At 38.2% G+C, this 24368-nt stretch overlaps 1 protein-coding gene and 1 long non-coding RNA gene across 2 annotated transcripts in view; one reads left to right on the forward strand and one right to left on the reverse strand.

The window, feature by feature from the left end:
* The window catches only part of FGD6 (FYVE, RhoGEF and PH domain containing 6), a 72717-nt gene that overhangs the window by 29995 nt on the left and 18354 nt on the right, over positions 1-24368 (reverse strand). Inside the window, exons 3-8 of the mRNA XM_068190403.1 lie at positions 13636-13783; positions 10845-10912; positions 10722-10752; positions 1983-2134; positions 1070-1226; positions 323-410 (exon numbers count right to left, since the gene is read on the reverse strand). Coding sequence (XP_068046504.1) covers positions 323-410; positions 1070-1226; positions 1983-2134; positions 10722-10752; positions 10845-10912; positions 13636-13783 — 644 coding nt within the window. The remainder of the gene's footprint in view (positions 1-322; positions 411-1069; positions 1227-1982; positions 2135-10721; positions 10753-10844; positions 10913-13635; positions 13784-24368) is intronic.
* On the forward strand, positions 17900-19856 carry LOC137474114 (uncharacterized). The gene is made up of 2 exons (XR_010999158.1): positions 17900-18256; positions 19595-19856. It is a non-coding gene; the product is annotated as an uncharacterized lncRNA (long non-coding RNA).

Genomic DNA, 24368 nt, shown 5'->3' on the forward strand with positions numbered 1-24368 from the left:
GAAACCATCACAGGTTTCATGTTTTCTATGTACTGTTGAATCTACCATCAGAATACATCACAGTGCTGGAAACATTAGGACCTTGCTTGTGTATCTTACCACAATCAATATTAGCAAGAAAAACCTCTAAACCCATGTCACATTTTAAAATAGATTCACATATTGTGACATGTTTTTAAAAAAACCTGAAGTCAGATAAACACACTAACATCTAACTGAAGTCAGATAAACACACTTTAGAGATTAATACAACTGTCTGAAAACAGGTGTCCTGGGGCACGTGAAGACTGGCTTCTGAAGCCTGCAAAAAGCTTGACTGTACCTGTCAACAGAAGCCTGTATTGGGGAATCCTCTGAACTGGCTTGAGCAGATAGTGCTTGAGGGCCAGACTAGCACAGCGGGGGCTCATCTGAAAGAAACACCCAAAATAAATAACAATTCCACAGCAGTCAAAGGTTCCAGCAAAAGAAAACATGCCTCCAAACAACTACTGATTATACTGGATAAGCTTTTTATCTTTGAAAAGTGATACTGCCACACTGTTAAGCACCACACTACAGAGCAAGCATTTCCATGTGGAAGACTGCATGCAAAATTACCCATGCCTGAAAGACACTAGTAAGCACTCATATTCTGTAGATTCAAAACAAGTGCTTTGACCGAGGAGGAAGAGAAGTAAAGCTTCCAAAAAATAAAGGAAACAGGACAGCAAGGGCAACATGCTCCTTTGTGATTGCTGTCAGTGTTCATTAGGCAAAAAGGCAGAGAAGACAGGAGTGCTCACTGCAAAAGTTTTAATTAATCCACACCTCTAAAGACAACACAGAATTAAAAGATCCATGCTTCAAAAATGCTAATTATCTTGAGTTTGCAGTCAAAATAATCTGAATCTGAAACACTGAGTAATTCAAAAGGCCTCTTGTCTTCTACCTGTCTTAAGCCAAGACTGCAGAATAAACCCCCATCACCAAAACATAAACAAATTAAGGACAGATTCTAAAGCCCAGTGAAGGATCAAACTGCTAAAAAGTCACAATACAGGATATACCTTAAAAAAGAATACAATACCTCGAAGTCTTTGACTACTGATGCAAATCCTGCATTCTTCTTACACTGTTCATCTAATAATGCAACATTTTTATCAAATTCTTTGATGTAAGTTGAATACATTTTTAGGTAGGGACCCTTTTTAACAAATATATCAGCAATTCTTTGATGCTCAAGCCTAGAAAAAACAACAACAAAAAAGATGCAATTAGAGCTAAAAATAACATACATCTTAACCCTACAGCAAAACATCTCTTTTTCAGAGTAATAAGTGCTAGTTTATGTTCTGAGCAAAAAGCTTCTAGCAGATAGGTACCCATCTCAATTGTTATTCTGAAAAACCTTATTAGGCATACGTCAACACACTAGTGTTAAGATGACAACCACTTAATATGCAGTCTTTTAAAAATGGTCTTGAACTGTTTGAACATTTAGTTCAAGGTGAGAAAAGTCCTTACTCATTGCAGTGCCTCTGTCAGTAGGTTTTGTATAGCTCCACCCACCAGTGGTAACTGAGAATGACCTTCAAGGGGACTGTGGCTGTCAGTCAGCGCTGTGCCTGATCAGTAGATCTAAACTACCTCTAAAATGCAAACCAGTCTTCAGAACAGCCTGCTTTTTCCTTAATGAAATCAGTGCACTTATCATGCTCATGCAGGGACCAGAACTTTCAATTAAAAATGAAATCTCAAATAAAAACTGTGATTGCTAGAAAAACATATTGGCATGCCTTCTGGACCTTTTGGGATGCATCTAAATGGCACAAAAGCACATCTAAATGAAAAATAATCTCCTATACTTTCAAAGTACATTCTGACATTTAGGAAGGTACATGAAACACAAACAAGAGTCAAACCATGATCACATGAAGTCACATAGGCCCCCCAGATAAATTTCAACATCAAAGGAGTGGAATCTCTTTATTGATAGTCACCAGTGAGATAATCGCTCTTCCAGTTCCCTCAGGAGGTCCCGATTGAGTTCGTAGAGCTGAGGTAGGTAGTAGAGGATCTGATTCAGGATTCTGTCCTCAATCACTGGCTTTCCAAGCTGCCTAGAGGCATGTGCCACAGCATCCCGGAAATCCTGCCGGAGTACAAAGAGGACAGAAACCCCCCTTGCCATGAGTGAACAGCCTTCAAAGCACCAATACAGAGTGTGCAACCGAGTTCTCATCACAGACATTCCAGGCACTGCTCCCTGTTACCAAAGGCAAGGCAGCTACCATCTGGGTTATGTTTTTCTGCAGCTTCCATTTACTCCCCTGGGACCGCCTTAATCCTTTTGGTTTGACACTGGAACTTTACTTTCTTGGTTCTGTATGCATAATATAGAAGTTGTTCATTATTTTTACAACAAGCCCTTAAGAAATGTGTTAGAATTACTTATGAGGACACTAAGGCAGGCTAAACAAGGCTTGTATATGCAAGGTTATTGTCAGCCTAGAGTGTCTTCTTGCAAACATGTAAGTCAAAAAATAGAACTCTTGTATCAGCTAATACAATCGTAGTACCTTACTTAAAAACCATCCTAGTGTTCATAACTCATCTACAAATGCCATTTTGGAAGGCAAAAACTAGGGTAAAAAAAAATTACTGTATGTAGCAGCTCTTCTATATACAGGAAAATTAACATCTAACAAAAAGATACCATAACAACATGGGAATCGCAAGATTTCAAATCTTGGCAATGATCAAAGCCAACACTGACTGGTACCTTTGAAACATTTACAAGGGAGGAGGAGCACCCTACTTAAGTCTTGAAGGATCTTACAGCATTTTTATGCTATAACCAGCTCCCAACAGGACAGAGCTGAAGCTCATTGCTCCTCATTAAAGTATTCAAAGTTAAAATATTGATCCCACACAAATCAGCATTGCCAAGACTGAAACTCAGTATCCATTATTCAGGGTATTTTCCCTATTTACAAGCAAACAAATCTTTCAAAAAGTTCAGCACTCTAGCATTTCACTTGAAAAACAACACTGTCTTAACTGACAAAAAAGAACATATAAATTATATAGTATTACATATTACTGTGTCTCACTTAAATTTGGGCAAAAAGAGAATTAATCCAAAACAGCTCTTTTGGAGTTTGTGGTTAATGAAACCTAATATCACATGCATGATCTGCAGGTATCCTGAAAAAAGTAACCAACAACATGTTCTAAGCACAGTAATAAGTTATATTTTAAATGTGCATGGTGTCCATGCCTGTCTTTGGAGACCTGTAGGGACCTCAGGTAGAGGAAAAAAAAAAAATATCCCCCCTTTTACCCTTCCCCAGGTCTATTACCACAGCTCTTATTAGCTATCCCATCAGTCCAGCATCTGGCACTATTTAGGGTCTCTCAAACTGAAGCCTCAACTTTCCCCTGCTCTCCTTCTTCATTGCATCAGCTCTGGCAACATGAGCTCCAGACATGCTTTCTTGCTTTTTGACCCTATGGGTCACAAAGGCTGTGACTGGGCAGTTCTGACAAGAAGCTGAAAAGAGATACAGGACAATGGCTGTAACTGGGGAAGGCTGAGAACTAAATGCAAGGGAGTTAAAAAACAGATGGTGTTATTCATATGGAAATGTTCTGGTCTACATCCTCCGTGCAGACTAGTGACACATAGGTTAACTACCAGCTGCATCTTATAGGTTTTTCTGACCCTGGGGCATTGCTTAACACTGAAATGATACATGGAATTACAATGGCAAAAACTCAAATGAGGCATTCTGGAGAGCTTCATGCAAAATGCATCATCATATTATGATAATATTCTTCCCCTGCCCCCAGTTGTATGCACACACAATGTAGTGTATGTATTTTGCCATAGGATGAGACAAGAATTTTGTTTGAATGTCATAAGGCGACTTGCATGATGAAAAGCAAAGCAGTTTTGTCTGGACCATAATCAACAACCCAGGCTTTCCCCTGACCAAATAACAAAAGGAGAGCAGGGAGCCAGGTTTAGGCACCACTAGATAACACAGGAACGTCTGTAGTTAAGAGCATTTATTTAACTTCCAGATACAGTATGCAAAGAGTCTGCAGGGCGTTTTCCAAATACAGATTTGGTTTTTCAACTAGCTTGACCCAAAGTCCATCAGCATCATTATGGTTCATAGATTATACCATGAAAGGCTCTATCATTGAAACAGCCAACCAAAACTTTACTTCATCACCCTCTATGTCCCCTTCCACAACTGAACAAACTTGAGGAAGTGCTACAGAGAGGAAATACAGGGAAAAAAGATAATGTGAACCTTTTAAATTTCGAAAGCCTGCAAAACAACAAGAGATAAATTTCAATGCTCTTTTAAATTTTTTTAAAAATTATCTTCATTACTGACTATGCATTTGTCACTGTAATCATACTAAGATTTATTTTTAACCTGGCAGTGGGTGTGAAGTAACTGTCATGCCAAGTTCATCTCGAGATAAACTCAAGAGCTGAATGCAGAGAGCAAATGCCTGGGGATCGGGGGGGGGGGGGGGGTGGTTGGAGGGTGGTTGGAAAAGAAAAACAAATGTAACAAGGTTGGAATTACCAGTGTTTACACTTGAAAGTACTAGCCTTCAGAGAAAGCAATTTCATATCCAAAAGAACAAAACACAGATCAGGTCTGTTTTAATTACCAGATATAAAATATGCTAATTTACAAACTAAACCCTGAAATTTCACCCCTGGGAATGGAAAGTATTCAGATGACAACTTTTAATGCAAGCAGGTGAATGACTTAGAAATTAAAAACTGCAGTAGAAGTAATTTAAAGTACCAGCACTTAGCTCCTTCTAAATCTAAATCAGTTCGCTGCTAAATAAAAGCAGAAATGCTCTTGCAAATAATATATACATTGTTCTGATATCTGTACATGCCTGCATGATGTGATTTATATTACAAACATATTTAGCACATTGTCCTATATAAAACTGCTGAACAGCACTGCTTTCATCAGCCTGTTCAAAGGCAATCACCTAGGTTGTCCTAGAAATTATTCTGTTTGAAGCAATGCAGCAATCCATTAGTGAATTTTAAAGACAGATTTTCTAATTGAAAATGGGTCTTTCAAATGCTAAAATCTTACTCATTAAAAAAAACCCCAAAACAAAACAAAAACAAAAAACAAACAAACCAACCCCCCCCCCAAAAAAAAAAACCACACAACAAACAAAAAACAACCCCTAAAAAAGAAAAAAAAAAACTAATCCAAAAACCAACTTGCCACACCTTGGAATTAATGTGCTTATTTCACTGAAAAATATTTGCAACTCTAGACATGGTTCATATGCTGCATGACAAAACCCAAAATATTATGCTAGTTATAATTAATCACCCCAGCTTCTTGTCAGGACTTTTTTTTTCCTTTCAGAAGAGGGGAGGTACTGTACATTTTTTGAAATGCTTGTTTACAGTTTCTAGTTTATAATTATATTCTGGTCCAATAATAATCTTCTGATATCACTTTTTACTGATTAGGTAAAGGTAATTGTTTTCACACAGCTACTTCAAGAGGACAGCACACATTGCCATCCTCGGAAAGAACTTTCTTTCCAAACCAGAAACAGTTTTAGTCTATGCGAGGCTAAGACAGCCTCCCACTGGGTACTTGTCCACAGGAAAATCTAGTTCTAGGCATATTAAAGATTTCTGAGCACATACTGCTGCTGAATTGTTGTCTGATAAAACACTTCCAACTTGAAAAATGTGTAGGAAATTCTATTTATCCTGTTAGTATACACTCCCCTTATAACTGTGGAGTTTTTAAACAATATTTGAAGAGGTTACCATCATCACTGCTTTTGTTTCCTCACACCACTCCTTCAATGCAACTTCCTTAAACAAGCAAAAAGGCTGTAATATCTGATAATTCTGACCCTAGGTCTGAATCACCTGCAATCAGCCCAGGCACTTCCCCTCTGCAAAGGACTGATGCAGGATCCCTCAGTTCTTCCCATCAGAGGATTCCCAGCCTGCAGTGATCTGCCTGTGTCAGTTTAAGGAGCAAAGGACAATTTTAGCTGTAAACCAAAAGAGGTACTGAGCAGATGAAAACCCCACTCACTGCTGACTGGGTCAAGTGCACCTTCGGGTACCTAATAGTTGAATGAAGGTAATTTAAAACGGGTGATATGAAAACTTCTTGCCAATTTAACAGGAAGAGAAAGTACTACATAATCTAAACATAGTCACGTATTCTATTCCTAAAGCTTCAACCAATATTCATCTTAGATCTGTTCTCCCAGAACATACCATCAGCAAAAAAAAACTAATAAAAGAACACTGAAGAACTGAAGAACAACTCCCCCAGCTAAATACACCTTCAGATGGCTGAATAAATAAATACACCTTCAGATGGCTAAATATCAGTTTAATTTAAGGAAAAAAATATGTTTGCACTTGGGTGCTTTTCAAGGAATACACACACATATAGACACCCTATGGCGAAGGAGGAGGGAAGAGGAGGAAGTTTCACAACAGCCAGGCTGCTAGATGTGACAAACTGTAAACATGACTGATTAGCAATACAGCTACAGAAGATTTCACAAATAGATTATTTAAAATATAAATAGGCATTCCTAGCTAGAGTCAGACAATTTGCCATAAACTGCTAAGTTAAACTACAGCAAGTATAGTTAATCAAGACTATGACTCAGTGTGGATCATATTTTTCAAACATATGCCATTACTTTTGGAAAGCTGCCAAGCAATTCCACACATTTTGTCTCAAGTAATAAAATAATTTATAAGCCTTTAATGAAATAATGTATTTTATTTTTTTACAATAGTCAATAATTTGACTGTGCCATATTCCCAGAATGCTATTTCAGGCAATAGACTGGGTAGTAGAACAATATTCCTCCTAAACTAAAACTATTTTATTAGTCTTCTTAGTAAGAGTACAGTTCCAACTCATTGTCAAATATCTTAGCAGTTCTACAGTACTTCAGAGACCAAAAATTTATCAATATTTTCACGTCAGACTGGTCAAATATTGAAATTTTGCAGATGGAGGAAGAGGAGTTGGATGTTGAGAGAATTTTTCATGGTCAAACAGTACGTCAGTTGTAAGCCGGTACCAGAGGTCAGAACTTTGCTCCAAAGGCCATAACTATTTTATTTTTCATTACATTCTTTTTTCAAATCTACTATGAATTATTTTTCATAATGCTTAGCTACAACAGACATCAGTTTATATCTATCTATCTATATATATAGATAGATATATAAAACTATATGTAGCTTTTATATACAGAATTTTGCCATTTTCTTCTGAAAAATGGCAACATTAAACCAGAATTTTTCACTCTTGTGTCTCTGGAAAGACACACAATAGAAAACGATGCTTGACCTCTTATCTGCCTTCTGCAGTAAGAGGTTGATCTTGTGGCTGCAGAAATGCTAAGAGGTGCCGGCTGACAAGCTCCTACTTACTCTGTCTCAGAGTCCAAATATGGACAGAACAGGGTTCTAGGTCAGAAGCACAGATTTAAAGGCTCAGGCAAAAGCCCACAGGCCTTAGCTTTTCTTTTCACACAGCAAAAAGCTACACACTGAGCCTTGCAGTGGAAGGAGTAATCTTGCAAAACCAAGTTCCTCTGCTGGACCAGAAGCCTTGCTGCATATACCACAGCAGCAGGGAGGAAGCAGAATCAAGAAGAGCGGAAAAAAAACAAAAAGAGTGGGGGGTTTTGGCAAAAGAACAAAATTCAGAACAAAAATGTACCAAAAAATGACAATAAATAAGCCAGACAGCTTACCCTCACAGTGCCAGGACACTTCTGAGGAGGTCCGCTCACTCAACCATCTCCAAAGAATCCCACAACAAAGAAGTACAAAGGACACCAATCCTGCCTTACTCCTTTTTCCAGGAACACTGGGAGTTATTTAGGCACAGGGCAACTCAGAGAGAAGTGATAAGCTTGTTTCTCTTATGTCACTTGTGTTTTACACCCAGTTCACTGTTTCTTTTTTCTGCAAGTGTCCTTAGGAAAAAATAGTACTTCTCCCATATTCTCAACCCTGGCTCACTCTCAGGAGGCAATGCATGAACCATCTCATAAACATGCATACTGAAGAGCTAGTTTGATTTAAGCTCCTTTGTTTTCGGGAGTTTCTAAAAGCATTTTACTGGAATCTCACCCTAAAAGAGCACTAACACAGTAACAGAAATACAGAGAATTCAAGATTACATCTAATGTTTGATTACATCCTCAAGCAAACCCATTTGCTGAGTCTGTTTGAGACTGTGTGCAAAGCCAGGTGAGTCCCTTATCTCTGTTTATGACCAGCTTGTTTAGTATTTACAGAAGTATCACCAAGTGTTTATAATTTTGCACTGTGTCTTCAACAGAAGCAGTCAGATATACTTGTAGTGTGCCACAGGGTCCACATAGGCTGGACCTCTGGTATCGTGGAAGAGTTGCTCCACCTAACTTGACTTTGTCAACATGAAAGAAAAAAATGCTAAAAAATTTCAGTGGTGCTTGTAACTAGTTTGCAGTCACATTCCTACCTCCTCAACTGCTTCAGATTCCACTTCAAAGGCTCTAAGATGAAGCAAATTAAAAAGATTTTTCTTACATCAACAGTCCTCTTCCTTGGCGCCATGTGATGCATTTAGCTGACATTGGTAAAATATACCGGAGAGAGTATTATTCATTTCAGATCATTGCTAATGGAATTAGTCACTAAATTTGAAGTGGAAAACTACTAATAGATGGCTCAGAAGGTACAATGCAGCACCCCTTGATAAGCCAAATCTTTACTATGGGTAAAAGAGCCCAGTCTGGGGAGAATCTAAGTTTTAATTCAGAAAATTGTCAGAGGTTGCTTGACTGGCAGTTAGTAAGCCAAAGTGGCCAGTGCACATAAAATCAAGAGGATAATTTTATCAACATTAAAATACTATCCATAAGAAATATATTATTAAATCAACTGATTTAATCATATATGTGAAAAACAAACAAACCCTCAGGCATGCCAGTCTGTGGAAACAAAAAAACTGGCTCTCTGCAACCTTTCTCAGCTACAACACTTTTTATTTAATGAAGAATGCACACACACAGAGCCTCAAAACCATTGCCCTCTCTGACAAGGACACTCACCAAGGTTCCTGCTGCAGGCCAACTGACAAGTTAAGGACAAAGTATTTCCTAAACTCCTAGCCTAGCATCCTCCCTGTTAGACCAGGCTGAATACATGTTGATTGTTACTGCTAGCCAATAAAAACATTTCCAATAGTTTTTATTTGGCAGCTAGAAACTAGTAGACTGTCATGAATAGAGTTGCAAATTATCCATTAAAGGAAAAGCAAAACACATCCTACACCACTGCACACCTACACTGTGGGGACAGCTTTAAGTTTATTCCAGAAGCTTCCTAAGCTCTCTACTCTTCCCTTTTTCACACTGTTCTTCTGCTTGCCTTCATCCTCCATACCAACAGCCTTTCTTCCAGTACTGCACATATTACCTAAAAAATCTGGTACACTGAAAAGCCAAGATACCTTTAACAAATAAGTTAAATGTCTGAAAAATATGGCAATTTAAAATTACATAGCTTAAAACTTGCCTAGGACAACTCTTTTTCTTTTACCAGTATTTAAGATTGAGTTCTGTATTAGAAACCATGTTGAATATAAATTACATATTAGCTGCAACTGACTGAGCCAGCTCATAAAAATCAAGCTTGAAGATAATCAGGAAAACAGTTACTAGGAGGAAAAAAAGCAAAAGAGGAGTCAGCAAAAGATGTGGTGAGTTTTTGGTTCCCGGAAAAAAAATCCCTGTATTACAGCACTGTATACAGCCATCTATAATAGCCTTTGTTCCCACTTTCACAGAACACGCTTGTCAAGGGACTGAGACAGACCAATGCATCTGTTTGCAATATAACCACTGCGATTGCCCAAGGAAAAAGACCACTGTGTTTGCACTTAATAGAGTGACAAAATGGTACAAACACATATCAGTTCAAACTTGACAGAAAACACACAAAATAGACATAGAGAAAGAATAATTCTTCATTAATTTCCTATTATCACCTTCAACACAGGATGTTTTACAGATGACTGATCTACACAAACATGGATGAAGTACTTAACCCTGGCTGTGTACAACACATTGCAGGTACTATAGTCACAGCTGTTATCAGAAGGCAAATGTCTGTCAAGGAGCTGCAGCCTCCCAAAAATACACTGCCATGGTGATGGATGCACCATTACAGCTATTAGCTGTTAACTGGATTACTTCAAGAATGTGCATTTTAATGTACCATTTCTAAAATAAATTGTTCTGCCTCCCCCCACCATTTAAGGAGTTATTCTAACCAAAAACTTTTTTTTTGTTGCTATGTACATATTTATAAGCCAGCACAAGCTGGCTTACAAATATGATTCTGATTAACATAAATTGATATATATTAAATTTTCAGTATTCAATGTCCACACTTAACTGGAAACTGCATAAATTATTAAGGAGATCCAGAAGGAACCACCAAAATATTCATTCATTATGTAAAATATGAAACATTAAAGTTCAGCTTAATTAGATTAATTTTTATATTTTGAATATGTAGATGCAGCAGAAAAAAAGGCACAGTCACTACCATAAAGCCTAAACATAAAACTTTAATAGATCAAACAAATAGTAGAGAAAACTGCTTTTTCTTAAGTACTTACAATGTGTAAGAGCTTTAGCACATCCACAAACCTATCAGAAAAGCAAGAAAAAGCAAACAGTTACATTTTAATTGCCCAATTAAAATAAACTGAGTAGTTATTAAGTATAGCATTGACACTTACACCTTCTCTGAGCTCATGATCTCCTTGGCAATGTGGTAAACCTTTGTTTTCTTTCCAGCTGCCTTACCCTGCAAATAAAATTATATGTTACACTACACACCTACTGAAACTGTCATAAAGATCATTTCCAGCTATTAGTTCCTTAAATTCAATGTAATTATTTGATAGTTACTTCTAAGAAAAGCACTTCATGCTGCTTTGAAATCTCTTGGCTTTGACACCTTCTGGTTTTTCAGGATCTGTGAGAAAATCAATTTAGCTTGTATTTGGAAACAACAGTATTAGCTAGGAGCAACCACCTTTCAGCCTGCCAGCCGTTTCTTTTAATTATTACAGGAAGCACTGAAGTCCATAATGAATAAAGTTCTAGCAAACAACAATCACTGGTTTAGCAAAAGTACTAAAGTACAGGTAGTATTTCTATCTTACTTGATTATTTTTTCTGATTAATACAGCAACAATAATATTTACAGTGAATTCAAATGTCTTTCAGGAACATCTTAATAGACATATACATTTTCTTTAGTGAAAAACAAGATGACAGGAGAAAAAAAAAAGAAAAAAATCACACTGAAGAGAAAAGACAGTTTCTGACAATCTACTAATGGAGCTGCTGGAATACAGAGCAACTGTACTCCTAAGATGCAGATATGTGAGCCTCGTCATCCTCATGAAACACTGTGGAGATGATTTTGGGTTTCATATAAACATTTGGCTTCCAAAAAACCAGTGGCACTGTCCAACACCACATAGAGGTAATAGGTATAACAAAGCAAATGGGGCCAGCATCAGGATGCAAATGTGTTTGCTATACAGTTTAACTTCCATGGATGAGTCCCCTCAGATGGAACACCTTCCTCCAAAACAGCTCTCATGGTTTGCCATATGCTTCTCTACTGCCAGCTGTCAGCATGTCTATTGCACATTCAGCCTTTCATTTTAATGGGCTGCAAAGAAAGAGAGGATGAGGAGCCCGAAAACATCACAGGATATACAGCTCAAGTGAGATGGAAGTCCTGGGAAGGCTGTATTGAGTGTGGTAGCATAATATGGACATTGAACAGTTTATCTAGAAAATCAGGCATCAGTGGCATTTTATCCACAAAACTATGGTTCATAAGCACTAAGGTTACAAGATTCCTCTGAAGATTTAATTCTTCTTGAAACCTATACATTAGTCTCAAGTGCTGGAAAAAAAAAACATGGAACAGATAGTACTCATATATTGATTTTAATGATATTGTTGTATTCAAAATAAAAAAATAAATCTAAATTTTTTTTTCATTGGAATTTAAATGACATCACACCTAATTACTGAATTAAAACTAATTTCTAAATTAAATAATTTTGTATAACACCAGATATGTGCAAAATACATTATTTATTTTATATACTATCTAGATAGATATCTGCACACGGATCTGGAATTTTACGTATGAAATTAACTTATTTCCAAAGAACACTGAGATCTATCCAGTGTGGGTCAATCACATTCAGGTGAGATTGTAACACCTATTCTCAGGCCTCTGTGCCTATTTAGAAAACACAGCTGACACACTCCCTGCAAGACTGAATTCACAAGCAAGTCAATTATGCAGAGCAAGGTATGTGCCATCACTGTAGATGTGTCAGTTGCAAATGAGATGAAAATTAGTATTTTGAGAACAAGATGCTACCACTAAACAATTACAAAATGAAATATCACAGTCTGTTTTCAACCCCATTTGAAAGACTTTTCACATACCAGCTGGTGCTGAAAGGGCCACTTTGCATTTCTCAGACAAAGACACTCTGGCTCTGAGAGTCTCTAATGGGGGAACCAAAGGGATACAAATAAGGCTCTCTGGCACAACACTGGAAAGAAGCCCTGTAAGTCCCCTAACAGATATAAAGCATCAAAACAGCCAGATGCTTGCAGTAAGGGAAAATAAAACAAGCCCAGCTGATGACCGATGCAGAGACTGCTTCATTCTCCTCTGCAGCTGCTCTCGCTGTGAGGAAGTTGGTTGTTAATTCCCAGCTGCTGGCCGCACGTGCCGCAGGCAGCTGAAGCAAGCGGCAGCAGATGCCTCACAGCAAGCGCTGAATTACTCCATAAAACCTGCTGAGAACCCTCCTAATGGGGACACTTCCCTGTAAAACTCTGTTGTGAAAGGCTGAAGGCAGAATTATTTGCAGAGGTGTGCAAGGTAAGTTAGCTTGTACAGGAAAAGTCTTGTTTAGTTTCACAGGAACAAGCTTTTCCTTGCCTCTTTCCCTTTCCCAATTTAGTCCTCTCATTTGGTTTAACAACATTTGGGCCCTACATGCCAAGTTTTCTCTTCCAGCACTAAAAAGTTTAATTGAGTTTTTCTGTTTGTCTTGTTGGGGCTTTGTTTTTGTTTTGTTTTGGTTTTTAATTATTTTTAAAGAAAGGAAGCAGATATAACTACTATCAAAGGAAACAGCTGCCAGAACTGGTGCTGAGGAGAGGTACTGGTCTACAGGCAGGCTGGTTTCAGGGTGTCCAGGGCTGAGAAATAAGAACATGGGTACCCCCAAAGGGAGGACAGGACCCTCATAACTTCATTTCATTCAGAGTAGTTAACACTGTCTTCCTGCTTCTCATTTGAGTAAGAAATAAAATAAGGAAAATCACTCCAAGTTGGCACTCACAGAAGGTAACAGAAGGTCAGACCTCAACCTCAACAGGCAACAGGTGGTTTACATTTGAAAATATCCCAACACGTTAAAGCTATTGAAATACTGCAAGAGTGAGGAATAGCTTCAGAAGATAAAGATAAAAAGATACCTGCTTATCTTCTTGAGGATCAGTCTCCCCTTTACTGGAATCAGAATTTGTATCATCATCTTCATCAGAACTGTTCATGATATCTTCTTCATCTGACTGAAGATCTCCTATTACCACATTGGGATGATGACGGTGTTCTTCTAAGGACCTAGTATTAAAATATATACATCATACTTCATTTATGTAAAGAGCTTTCTGTTTCACCCCACAATAAATTATCTACTTGGTATCAGACACCATGAAAACAGTAGTGGGTAGTCTGAAGATTGTAACAGTTGGAAGCTTTTCCACAGTGGACTCATAATTCTGCAACATTTTATATATGCTAGTATTGACACAATGCTCACTGACAGCAAGCAAAAGCCACAGTATCTTTGGAGTATTTATATTATTCATGTCCATCAGAGTTTGCCTAACAACAAACTCTGATAAATCTATTCCCTTATTGCTATGTGCATGTTTAGAGCAGTATTTGTAGTGTGTGCAGGATAAAGAAAGATCATAGCCATTTTGCTATCTTCTATCTCCCAGCAGCAGGTCTTGCTCCAGCAATGGTACTCACACTGGAGCTTTCCTTGTGAAATTCCAGATGCGTGTGTACATACCGGCCTGTTTCCCAATGCATATGCTAAACACCTGCATCAGTGACAGCAATATTGTAACTATTCTGTCCAACAACGCTTCTTAAAACCAGAAAAGCGGAATCTTTTGCAATTAAGAACACCCATCCCCCAGAAACAGACACCTTTTGAATAGCTGTCAAAGCTGTAAAACAACCTTGTTCTGCTACTATGCAATCATTATAGAGGTCCCTTTTTATTACCTTCAGCCATATTTGCAACACAGGAATTGCATGAGACAGGCACACAATCTCCTTCCTCTAACTAGCCTTGACAACTTCAGTAGAGATATAAGAAATGCAATTCTACAAGAAAATAAAAAAGGGGGTAGGGAAAGATAGGAAAACAGACTAGAGGAAACAGCCTTAAGTTTTGGAAGGTTACAGGGAAAAACAGCAAATCTCTGGGTTCCTACTTTTAATCCTTAAAAATATCTAATAATTTCCAGTTACACTAAAGTGATCTAAAAATCACGTAATCTGTGTTCAAGGTCTGCAAAAAGATGCTGGGACACCACAGATTTATTTTGACATGAGTCAAAACTGATTAGCTATCCTACAAAACAAAAAGCAAATCCAGGAACCCTTGTCCATGAGCTGCTGCAGCCAGCAGAGATCTCACTGGGCTGACCAACACCTAATTTTATAGAGCCAACAACTGCCAGGGCTACACACGTCTCCATATTCCTGGCCCTCTGCCTCTCGAGGCAGGGTATAGTTATGACTGGCTTTTTCCTTGCTTTGAATCAGAGGAAAGGCGGGATGGAGGGTAACTATTCAGACTTGCCACCTCTATCTGTGATAGCTACCAGAAAGAAAACCTGTCACCATGGATCCCACGGAAGGTGTCTGCTAGCAATCTGAAAAGCAGAAGTATTCCTCAGGGCTTGGGTTCAGTACTGGGACAGACGCTGTTAAAACAGGTTTGTCAGCGATGTGGACAGAGGGACTGGGGGCACCTTCAGGAGGAGTGTCCAGCAGGTCAAGGAAGGGTATTCTGCTACAGCAAAGTGTTTATTACACAATGCTCAAGACAGAGTTAAAAACAAACAAACCAACACAAAAATGCTGATCACAAATAGAAATATATTTGGAGATAAAGATTAGCAGGCCTGTGGACAGACCTTGGTCAGCCATGAAGACAGAGAAGATTAAAATAACTTGTTTCTATTATGACAACAGGAAGGACTTGGGGAAACTCCCAAGCAGTTACTGTCTCCCAGAACCGAATGGGGCGGGGGGAGGAAGGCGACTGTAAGGTCATCACTGAGTTCAACAAGGTCCTGAGCCAAGACTGCAGCACCTTGGGTGCAGAGAGACACCCCTTTGAGTTTGGAAATGATCAGCTTCATGTAGGAAGGCGGCAGCCACCAGAGAGATGAGTGCTGATGACAACAGCATATGGTGTATGCCAGGGACAGCTCCCATAGCGTCTCCAGAAGTTTCAGGAAGGCAAAAAAGCAGCTTTTTACTGCAGCCTTCCCTGGAATCATGCACGCAGGAAACTAAGATTTCTGCAGTTATTCATTAACTTCAGCAATTCAGAAAACTCCTTGTCTAGTTTATATAAGTCACAGTCAGCTGAGAATATTTATTTTAGCAGATGCCATCTCATACTCTTTTATTACGACAAACATCTTTATTACATCAATAGCATGACATGAGGTAGATTGATGCCCCAGCTTTAGTCAAAACCTGCAACAGAAATTACTGCTGTTCCTTCCTTTACTAAATTACTCAGCTTTACCATCCACATCTGCCACTGAATCTAACTCTGACCAAGGGTATTTTTTCCTCTACTGCAAAATATATTAAGGGCTTTATCTCTGACCACACTGGAATACACTTTTTAGTCCATTATTCATTAATGTCTATTTTTGTTAATAGACATTTTATTGCCCTTTTTCCTGCCCTTAATATTTGTTTTAACTACCTTTTTAATTTCCTTTAAATGAGCTTCTTTCTCATCAAGAAAACATTGTTTTCACACCTGTGACATCACTGTTCTTTTGCCTCAGCATATTCTACTGGATGCCCACTCACAGACTTTGTTTTCATTTTTCATTTAAACTTTTCAGGGCAGCTATGCCAAAACTTAGAAGTTTTAGAAAATCCACCCTTTTGTAAGTCAGAAACAAGAATACTTCCAGGTGAAGCTGAGTTTTACTTGCACAAACACAATCCCCTCACCACAGAAGGATGAAGAACAAACTAGGTGGCTTGTGTTGTGTGAAGCACTTTCGAAAAATAAGATTAATCAGCTTATTTAGTAGAAAGTTTCAGTAAAAAAAAAAAAACACCTTAAAATTTTTAATAACTAACTAGTGATAATTTAGGATGTGTAGTAAGTATCTACAAATGACAACCAGCCACTGGATAAGTTTTTTTTCTTCCTATAAATCACAATGTTTATTTTAAGCAGTAAACTCCTTTTCTGGCCTTTGTGGTGCTTATGCACCTACTATTCATATAAAGGAAGACAGCTGAGAGAGCCATGTAAAAAATCTTACATACAGTACCTAATCCACTTTTATCCTGTATTTGCTCAGTTCACAGCCCTCCAGCTCTTCCACATGATACATCTTGTTGAGGGTTTTTTTAGTGGTATTTTTATTACTTTTTCCCTTCATTTCTTTGCTTTTTAAAAAAAGAACACATTAGATGATTAGATGATTAATGACCAAGAGTCAGTTCACACTCAGCTATTTTCCAGTATCAAACAAGCCATCAGTTCAGGGACAGGATGCAATACTGGAACCTCGGGTAGATACCTTTGTGGTGATATCTGCAGCTGTGTCCTCTTCTTCATAGAAAATGGGGACAGAGTTACTGTGTTCATTCGTGTTTATCAGCCACATGCTGAAGAACACGCATACATACACCTTAACCTTTCAAGGTAATGCTACGGCTTTTCTAGTGAAACAGAAAGCAGATCTGTATTTACTGATTACTCTTTTCTGTACTTTTACCTCTGAAGTCATCTATAATGCAAGTGTATGTATGGTTCTCTTAAAGTTATCTCTGGATAAAGTGAAATACCGTGCACATTAACTGCCTTTGGAAATAGTAGTAAATCTTTAAATAAACAGAATCTTTTCTAGCACATATTAATCCCCCTTTTCCAAAATACCACAAACTTGCAGTAAGGCTTATTTTAAGTGGCTCTTCTGATAGGTATTTTGGGGATACTGTGAACTGTCTCTATCTTGTTCCCTCTTCATCACGATTCTTTGTCCTACCCACAGCAATACCCATAGAAACTTCTGCATTATCAGTCATGTGAAACACCAGCCCTGCCAACTCAGTGTGCTGTGCACTGAGTAAGAACATCTTGCCATATCTCATGAGCAAGTTATCTAAATATAGATGTGGGGCTTTTTTATTTCACACATAAAATGAAGGAATCATTAGCTTGCCTTGGAATGAGCGGTGTATGGGATGATGCATTTATGTGATGCTGTATTTTCCTATTGCAATAGTAAAATACTAATGAAATAAAACATGTTGGTCCTAGCAAGACATAAAGCAAGATAAACTGTCAAAACTTAAAAATTGCCATCAGACTATTCCCACTGGGAATCAACATAAAAACCACTTATTGTCTTCAAGAGATGATCAAGACTAGTTCAGACTAGTTTATTTGTCCTATAATAGAAGCTTCAAATGCACCTGTGGCTTCACTTTCAGACACTGTTGATTTGCACCCTGCATAGGGCACTATAGCCTGAAGTCACAATTAACATTTCAGTCTCAGTTTCCAACTCCTTTAGAAGGCAAAAAGTAATATTAAGGTTGACTGAGATCATTCAGAAAGATTCTCTGCCATGGAATGCTCCAACATTAAGTATTTTATAGTATAATGGAATGGCTTCATCACCATAACTACTAAAAAGCAAGTTTCCACCACTTCAAAGTATTTGCTAAAATAGATTCATCCACGCTACTGCTTTACACACATTTCCTTGTGATCTTCATTATTTTTAGATCTTTTTCCTACTTTCAGTAAGTAATAAAAATATGTAGGAATGCTGAATGAACAGAGCCTTGCACACTGCTAAACTCTTCACTTCTCATCCTTTTGTTGTTTTAAAAGGAGTCTCTGGTATACTCTGCTTTATTGTTCTGTCTCTTCCTCCAGTATTTTATTGCATTTTTTGTGGGTGTTTATGTTTATTTTTAAAGCAAGCTTTCAACATGCAAGCAAAATTACACAAACTGAAGTTCCTACTTGACTAAAAAATACATACCAGAACTTCAGAGAGCAACTTAACATGCCCTATTATAATATTTAATCTCAAATCCTTTTAGTATCATTACAGCATTTCACCATCTTTTCACAGCTGCTTGCACCTCATTTTTCCCCAGAGAGCAAGCAACTATTATTAGTTCTTTTCCATTTGCAGTTTTTAACATCACCATTCCATGCAATCAATTTTAGCAATTAAGGCATATTCAGCTGCTAGTTTTTTAAGACCTAAAAGCACACTGGTTCTCTGTGAAGGCAATAGCTGATAATACTGTCATTTTATTCATAGCCCCTCATAGTCCTAATAGCTGTAAGCATGCCTCACCAACTGATTCCCTTCGTGAACCCTAGTTGTACACTTCTGGGAAAATGCAATGGTAAAAGACCTAAAGAAATAAAATGTTCTACAAAATATTTTTGGTCCTATCTAAATTCAGAATCTCTTCTGAGGAAGGACTGTAAATACAGAATTCGAATTAATATCCCAAAACAATTCAGGAAGTAATTCCCTGATTTGGGTGCTTAAACAGAAGATGCTCCTGGAAAGTCAAAGCAAAAGTGAAATTAATGCTTGGTTAATAACCCTTTTGTTTTGTTTAGTGAATTTCTTCTGTTTTTATTTAATGCTTCTTTTTAAAGACGGTCCAGTGTCTTTATTATTTAATTACTGCAGGTTTTTGGAAAAAGAAAATCAGTTATAGAAAGCAAGCATACTTGGCAAAGCACTAAGATAATACAGGATGCCAACCAAGATCAAGAGTGAGCTCCTACGGAAGGTTTAAAAAAATACATAAAGGGATTAGTGACTGGCAAGATTAGTAAAGGCATCAATTACAGCACTTTTTGGATTATTTACATTTTGCTGCAATACCTCCCCATCCACAACCAGCCTGAAGAAGTCAACACCAACAAACCAGTCTAGAAAGCACAAAGATTAATTTCATATCACTCTAGATGCACCTGGAGCTTAATATTCACCTCTCATTTGAACATCAGATTCTCTGAACAACAGGAGGCTGTTTACCATTAGAGCTAAAAATATCCCACCCCTTCTTGTTGTCTTCATGTCCCCCTGCTTTTCATTTCTCCTTCAGGCACACTGGACCATGAAGCAGCAAATGAAGATGAAATGCAACCCAGGCCAGGGGGATTACTTCTACAGCAACAGTCCCCTCTCTGCTTTAATGACAGACTCACAGATGGAAAAAGGTGAAGCTGAGATCACATCTCTCTTCTCTGGGGTAGTGGACAGTGTGAGAAAGGCTGGTGGATGCTGCTGTGTCTCTTGCAGCGCTGATGTGGCTGCCAGCACTGGAGACTGGTTGCCTTATTGCAGCCAAGCTGCTTGGGCTTCAACTTCTCTGCCAAAAATGGTGCTTTTTCATGAAGAGAGCAAGATAGCAAGGTGCCCTCTCAAATATGATTTTACGCAACAGCACTAACTTTATGCCATTTGTTCTTCTGCAGTCAGAAGTCAATGATATTAAGTTCTTCTTCTTCTTATGACTAATAACATGAAAAAAGGCAACCAGACATGAATTTTTATTGGTGTAATCCTAAGGAATATGACAATTGATTTTGATCTTCTTTTTCTTTCTATCTTTTAAGACTATCTAAACAGATCATGCCTGTGAGATTCATTAGTTCCTTCTGCGAGTGATCCTGCCACAGGCAGCATGGCAAGGAATAAAACAGACCTCAATAACGGTCTATAAAATAAAATAAAATAAAATAAAATAAGCACCACAAAACAAACTAAACCAATGAATCCATGACTATTTGCATCACTTGGCACTGGTGTGCCATATTCTCTCCAGGCTGCTAAGGGAATTTTAAGTATTCAATTACAAATATAAACACTCCTCAAGAATCACATCTATAAAACAAACTACTAGCATCCAGCTGAGCAACTAATAGTTTGTGCACTCCAGGTTTTCTTTTCAAATTTGAATTTAAAGACTTCAAGAATTAAAACAGAATTATTTTAAACAGTATCATATGTACTGTATGCACTAATTAGTGTCTACTTTTTTTACAAAAAAACAGGATCCTTGATGACAGAAATACACTATCAAAAGAAAAGCTCAATGCAATCTATTTGAAATGCATTTTCATTCAGAGCCGCTTGCACTTTGAAAGCTGTCTGCTGCCTCCTGGGCAATGGGCTGGCTGCTGAGAGAGGCCACGTGGAAATGCCAGGAGTTTGCTCTTGCCAGGCAGGACACACACCAAGAACTACCCTCTTTGTCCCAGTCCTTACTTCTGGCAGTCACTGGTTACACCTGGGACTTCTGGGCAAGGAGGATATCACAAACACTGTGAGAGTTGCCATGACATTTAGGCTGTTAGAGCATGCCACTAGCAGCTCCTTCTATACTTGGCTGAGCATGTTGCCAACTTCTGCACCTGACTTGCTTGAACCAGGTTATCCCACCATTTGCAGTCAGCAGCATTCAGTTTAGCATTTGTTATCCTCAGGTCAAGACAGCACATACTACTTTTCTCAATGAGATGAAAGAAAAATACAGCTGACTCATGAAAGAAAAATACAGCTGACCCATATTCTAAGAAAAAAAAAAAGTGCATTTGTCATATGTGTTTCACATTAAAAAAAACGTACAAAATTTTTTAAGTAATCCATTCTGTCAGTAACCCTACTTCAGGCACACTATAGAGTCAATGCCCATATTTCCGTGGCACAATTAAAAAAACCCACAGTTTAAAAAAAGGTGCAAACAGATCTCAAATCATCTCCTTATTTAGCTGTAATTTGCAAACTTGAGCTCCTGAGGCCAGAGGCACCCAAGGATGGCTCACCACAGGCAGCCTCCCATGCTCACCAAAGTCATCTTCAGTGAGACCGTTTGTTGACAATTCCTCAGTTCCCTGGAAAGTTCAGCATAAACACACATGCATGCTTCAGATGTTTCTACACTTACCACAGCAAAGCCACATTAAAAAAGAAAAGGATAAGAGAGAGAGGTGTCTCACTTTAAAAGTCTGCAAGAAAACTGGTACCTACAGTGGGACAGTTCAGCTCCTGAACAGCCAGGCACAGCTGACATCAGGACAAGCAGGACAGACTCTCAGACTGACAAATAATCATGAATACTAACCAAGATCACAACTGCATTTCTATGGAATGTTTAAGAAAATATATAATGAGATAACTGATCAGCAAGATTAGTAAAGGCATCAATTACTGCACTTTTTGAATGAGTTACATTTTGCTGCAATACCTTCCCTCCACAACCAGCCTGAAGAAGTCAACACCAGCACATTTCCTACCACAAGCCAGTCTAGAAAGCATAAAGATGAATTTCATATCACTCTAGATGCACCTGGAGCCTAACCCATCATAAATTCAGAACTGTCACCTAAACTTCAGATCTTCTGAACAACAGTGACTGTCTACCATTAGAGCTAAAAAATCCCCTCTCTCACTGTCTTCATGTCCCTCTGCTTTTCCATTCTGCTTTGGGTATATTGGACCATGAAGCAAAAAATGAGAGTGAAATGCAGCCTAGGCCAGGAGTCTTACTTATCTTACCCATCCCAGCAAAGGTGCCAAATGGAGATGATGCCAATGTAGTAGAATATGATCCAGGAGGGTACAATGGAACAGTCTCAAGCACTGGTACTGTAAAGTGAAATACTGTGGCAAAACATAGGGATTTAAACTCTTGGCTGGAAGCATGTAAAGGGAAAGGGGTCCCTGCACTGGTGCTTTCCGTCACCACCAAAAGTCAGGGATTATCTGTCTCCCAGGGTAGGTAAAGAGAATTCACAGTCATGAGCATACTTTGCAGCACGACTTTAGAAAGCAGAGTTTAAAAAATGTGCAAACAGCTCTCAAATTATCTCCTTACAGAGATTTACAGCAGAATTTAGAGCTTTTTGCCTTCCCCTATCATTGATTTTTTTTTTTCATAGGGAGAGCTGCAATGCTCATGGGAAAGACCTTTGGAAGAAGCTCCTGGCAAAAACAATATAAAAAAGGACCAGAAAAATATGGCACTTGTTCACAATCACGACCTCTTATTCTAACTTCTCTCAATTCACAAAACAGGCCCTAGTGGGATGAAGTAGATTGGGAAAGGACGGCAGAATCAGAAGAAAAGCAACACTTTGTTTCCAGTCACACAAAAAAAAAGAAAAACCACAACAGAACTCTAGCACACACTAAACAGACTTCTGGAAAAGTATAATGTAATTGTGACAAAAGAAGTCAAACCAAATGTATCAAATAGGAAAGGGAAAACTCAGACCAAGTGAGAACAAAACTCCCTATTAATACCCATTTCAAATAAAATTGACCTTGCCCTGCCAGAGCTACAATGACATTTCAATGCATAGCTACTTCTGCTCACTATAATCAGAGTTCTTGCAAGGCCCTACCCAGTATTTTCTGTATTGACTCAGCATTAGTTTTATGGTTTTTGCATGACTATTCCTGAATCAGGGCTCCAATATCTCTCTTCAAACAGTTGCTCACTCAATTTAAAAATAATGCACATCCTATTGCACTCAGGTTTTTTTACATAGCAGATACCGAGAAGATGACAAAAGAAAGCTGAGTAACAGATTACTCAAAGGTAGTGACCTAGATCTGAAATAAAAATGGAGTGGCTTAGTTCCTAAACACACAATTCTCTGCATGCACGGGAGCTGATGCAGCTTCCTGGACAGTATGTCAGAAAAGAGAGGATGAAATAGTTTGGTCAAAAGCAACACAGACTAAGAGTAGAGAATAACTGAGCTGCTTGCAAGATTAGACTTGTGCTATCTCTTCCTCTAATCCTTTGCACAAATCAGAAGAATGGGATTTAGACACTCTTTGTAAACTTTTCATCTTATTTAAATATCTGTGCAAAACAGCTCACCCCCACAAACACCACTGGGAAAAAAACAACAAAACAATCAAGTGAACTCTGAGCAGTTGAAATCACTGAGCCATAAGGCTCAGGTGGTAGCTTTCAAAATGGTAGGTTTGGTAAAACGACCTTTATTTATTTACATGCATCTAAAAGATTTCTTTAGTCGTCTTCTGCTTGAGAAGAACAGTTTATCATAAGCACAAAGATATTTCAAACAAAAATTAAAACTTGCATAAACCTTACATTTCTAAATGAAGCTTACTGGATTCTAGCATCTAAAATAAAACCAGCATTTCTTCACCTAAATTTTATCTAGTGCATTGAAACAACATAGCTGCACAGTTTTGTAAATCTATTCATTGAAACATCTTTAACTAGGTCAAATAGAAATGCTGAGTAAATGTGGCATATTAATATCACTGTTGGCATTTAAATAAAAACTAAGTTGATATTTTGATCACTTTCTTTACACATTTATTTTGTGCCACCTAAAAATCTTACTGTTTTACACATACTATTACATTAGAATGCAGCTGGAGTATCACTGTGCCACAGAGCTCCACAAGCACATTTCCTGAGCTGATGCTGAAAATAACCCACAGGAAAAGGCTGCTGTTGAACATATAAATGGGTCTTTCATCAATTTTCATATCACATTTGACTCTCCACTCTGCATCTGATGTAGTCCCTAGAGCTACATTTTGCTAATTTATATCACGGTTGGCAAAAGGAGACAGAGCGTACACGTTGAAGGCGGGGGAGAAAGGCCAACATCGGTGACAAATATGCAGTGTTAACTTAGCTTCCTCTGCCTTTAAGAAAAGGAAATACATATGAAGAATGCCAAAATTAGGAAAAACACAAGCACGAAATAAAAGAGGAAAGAAAAAGATAAAGCACTGCAGATTAATTGACGAAAGCGTGTGACACTTGAGTTCCTGCTCCCCACGACCAGGGAGGTTAGGAAGGAGCCTAAGGGACGCAGCAGCTT

The sequence above is a fragment of the Anomalospiza imberbis genome, chromosome 5 (assembly GCF_031753505.1).
Source record: "Anomalospiza imberbis isolate Cuckoo-Finch-1a 21T00152 chromosome 5, ASM3175350v1, whole genome shotgun sequence".
In the NCBI taxonomy this organism is placed as follows: Eukaryota; Metazoa; Chordata; class Aves; order Passeriformes; family Viduidae; genus Anomalospiza; species Anomalospiza imberbis.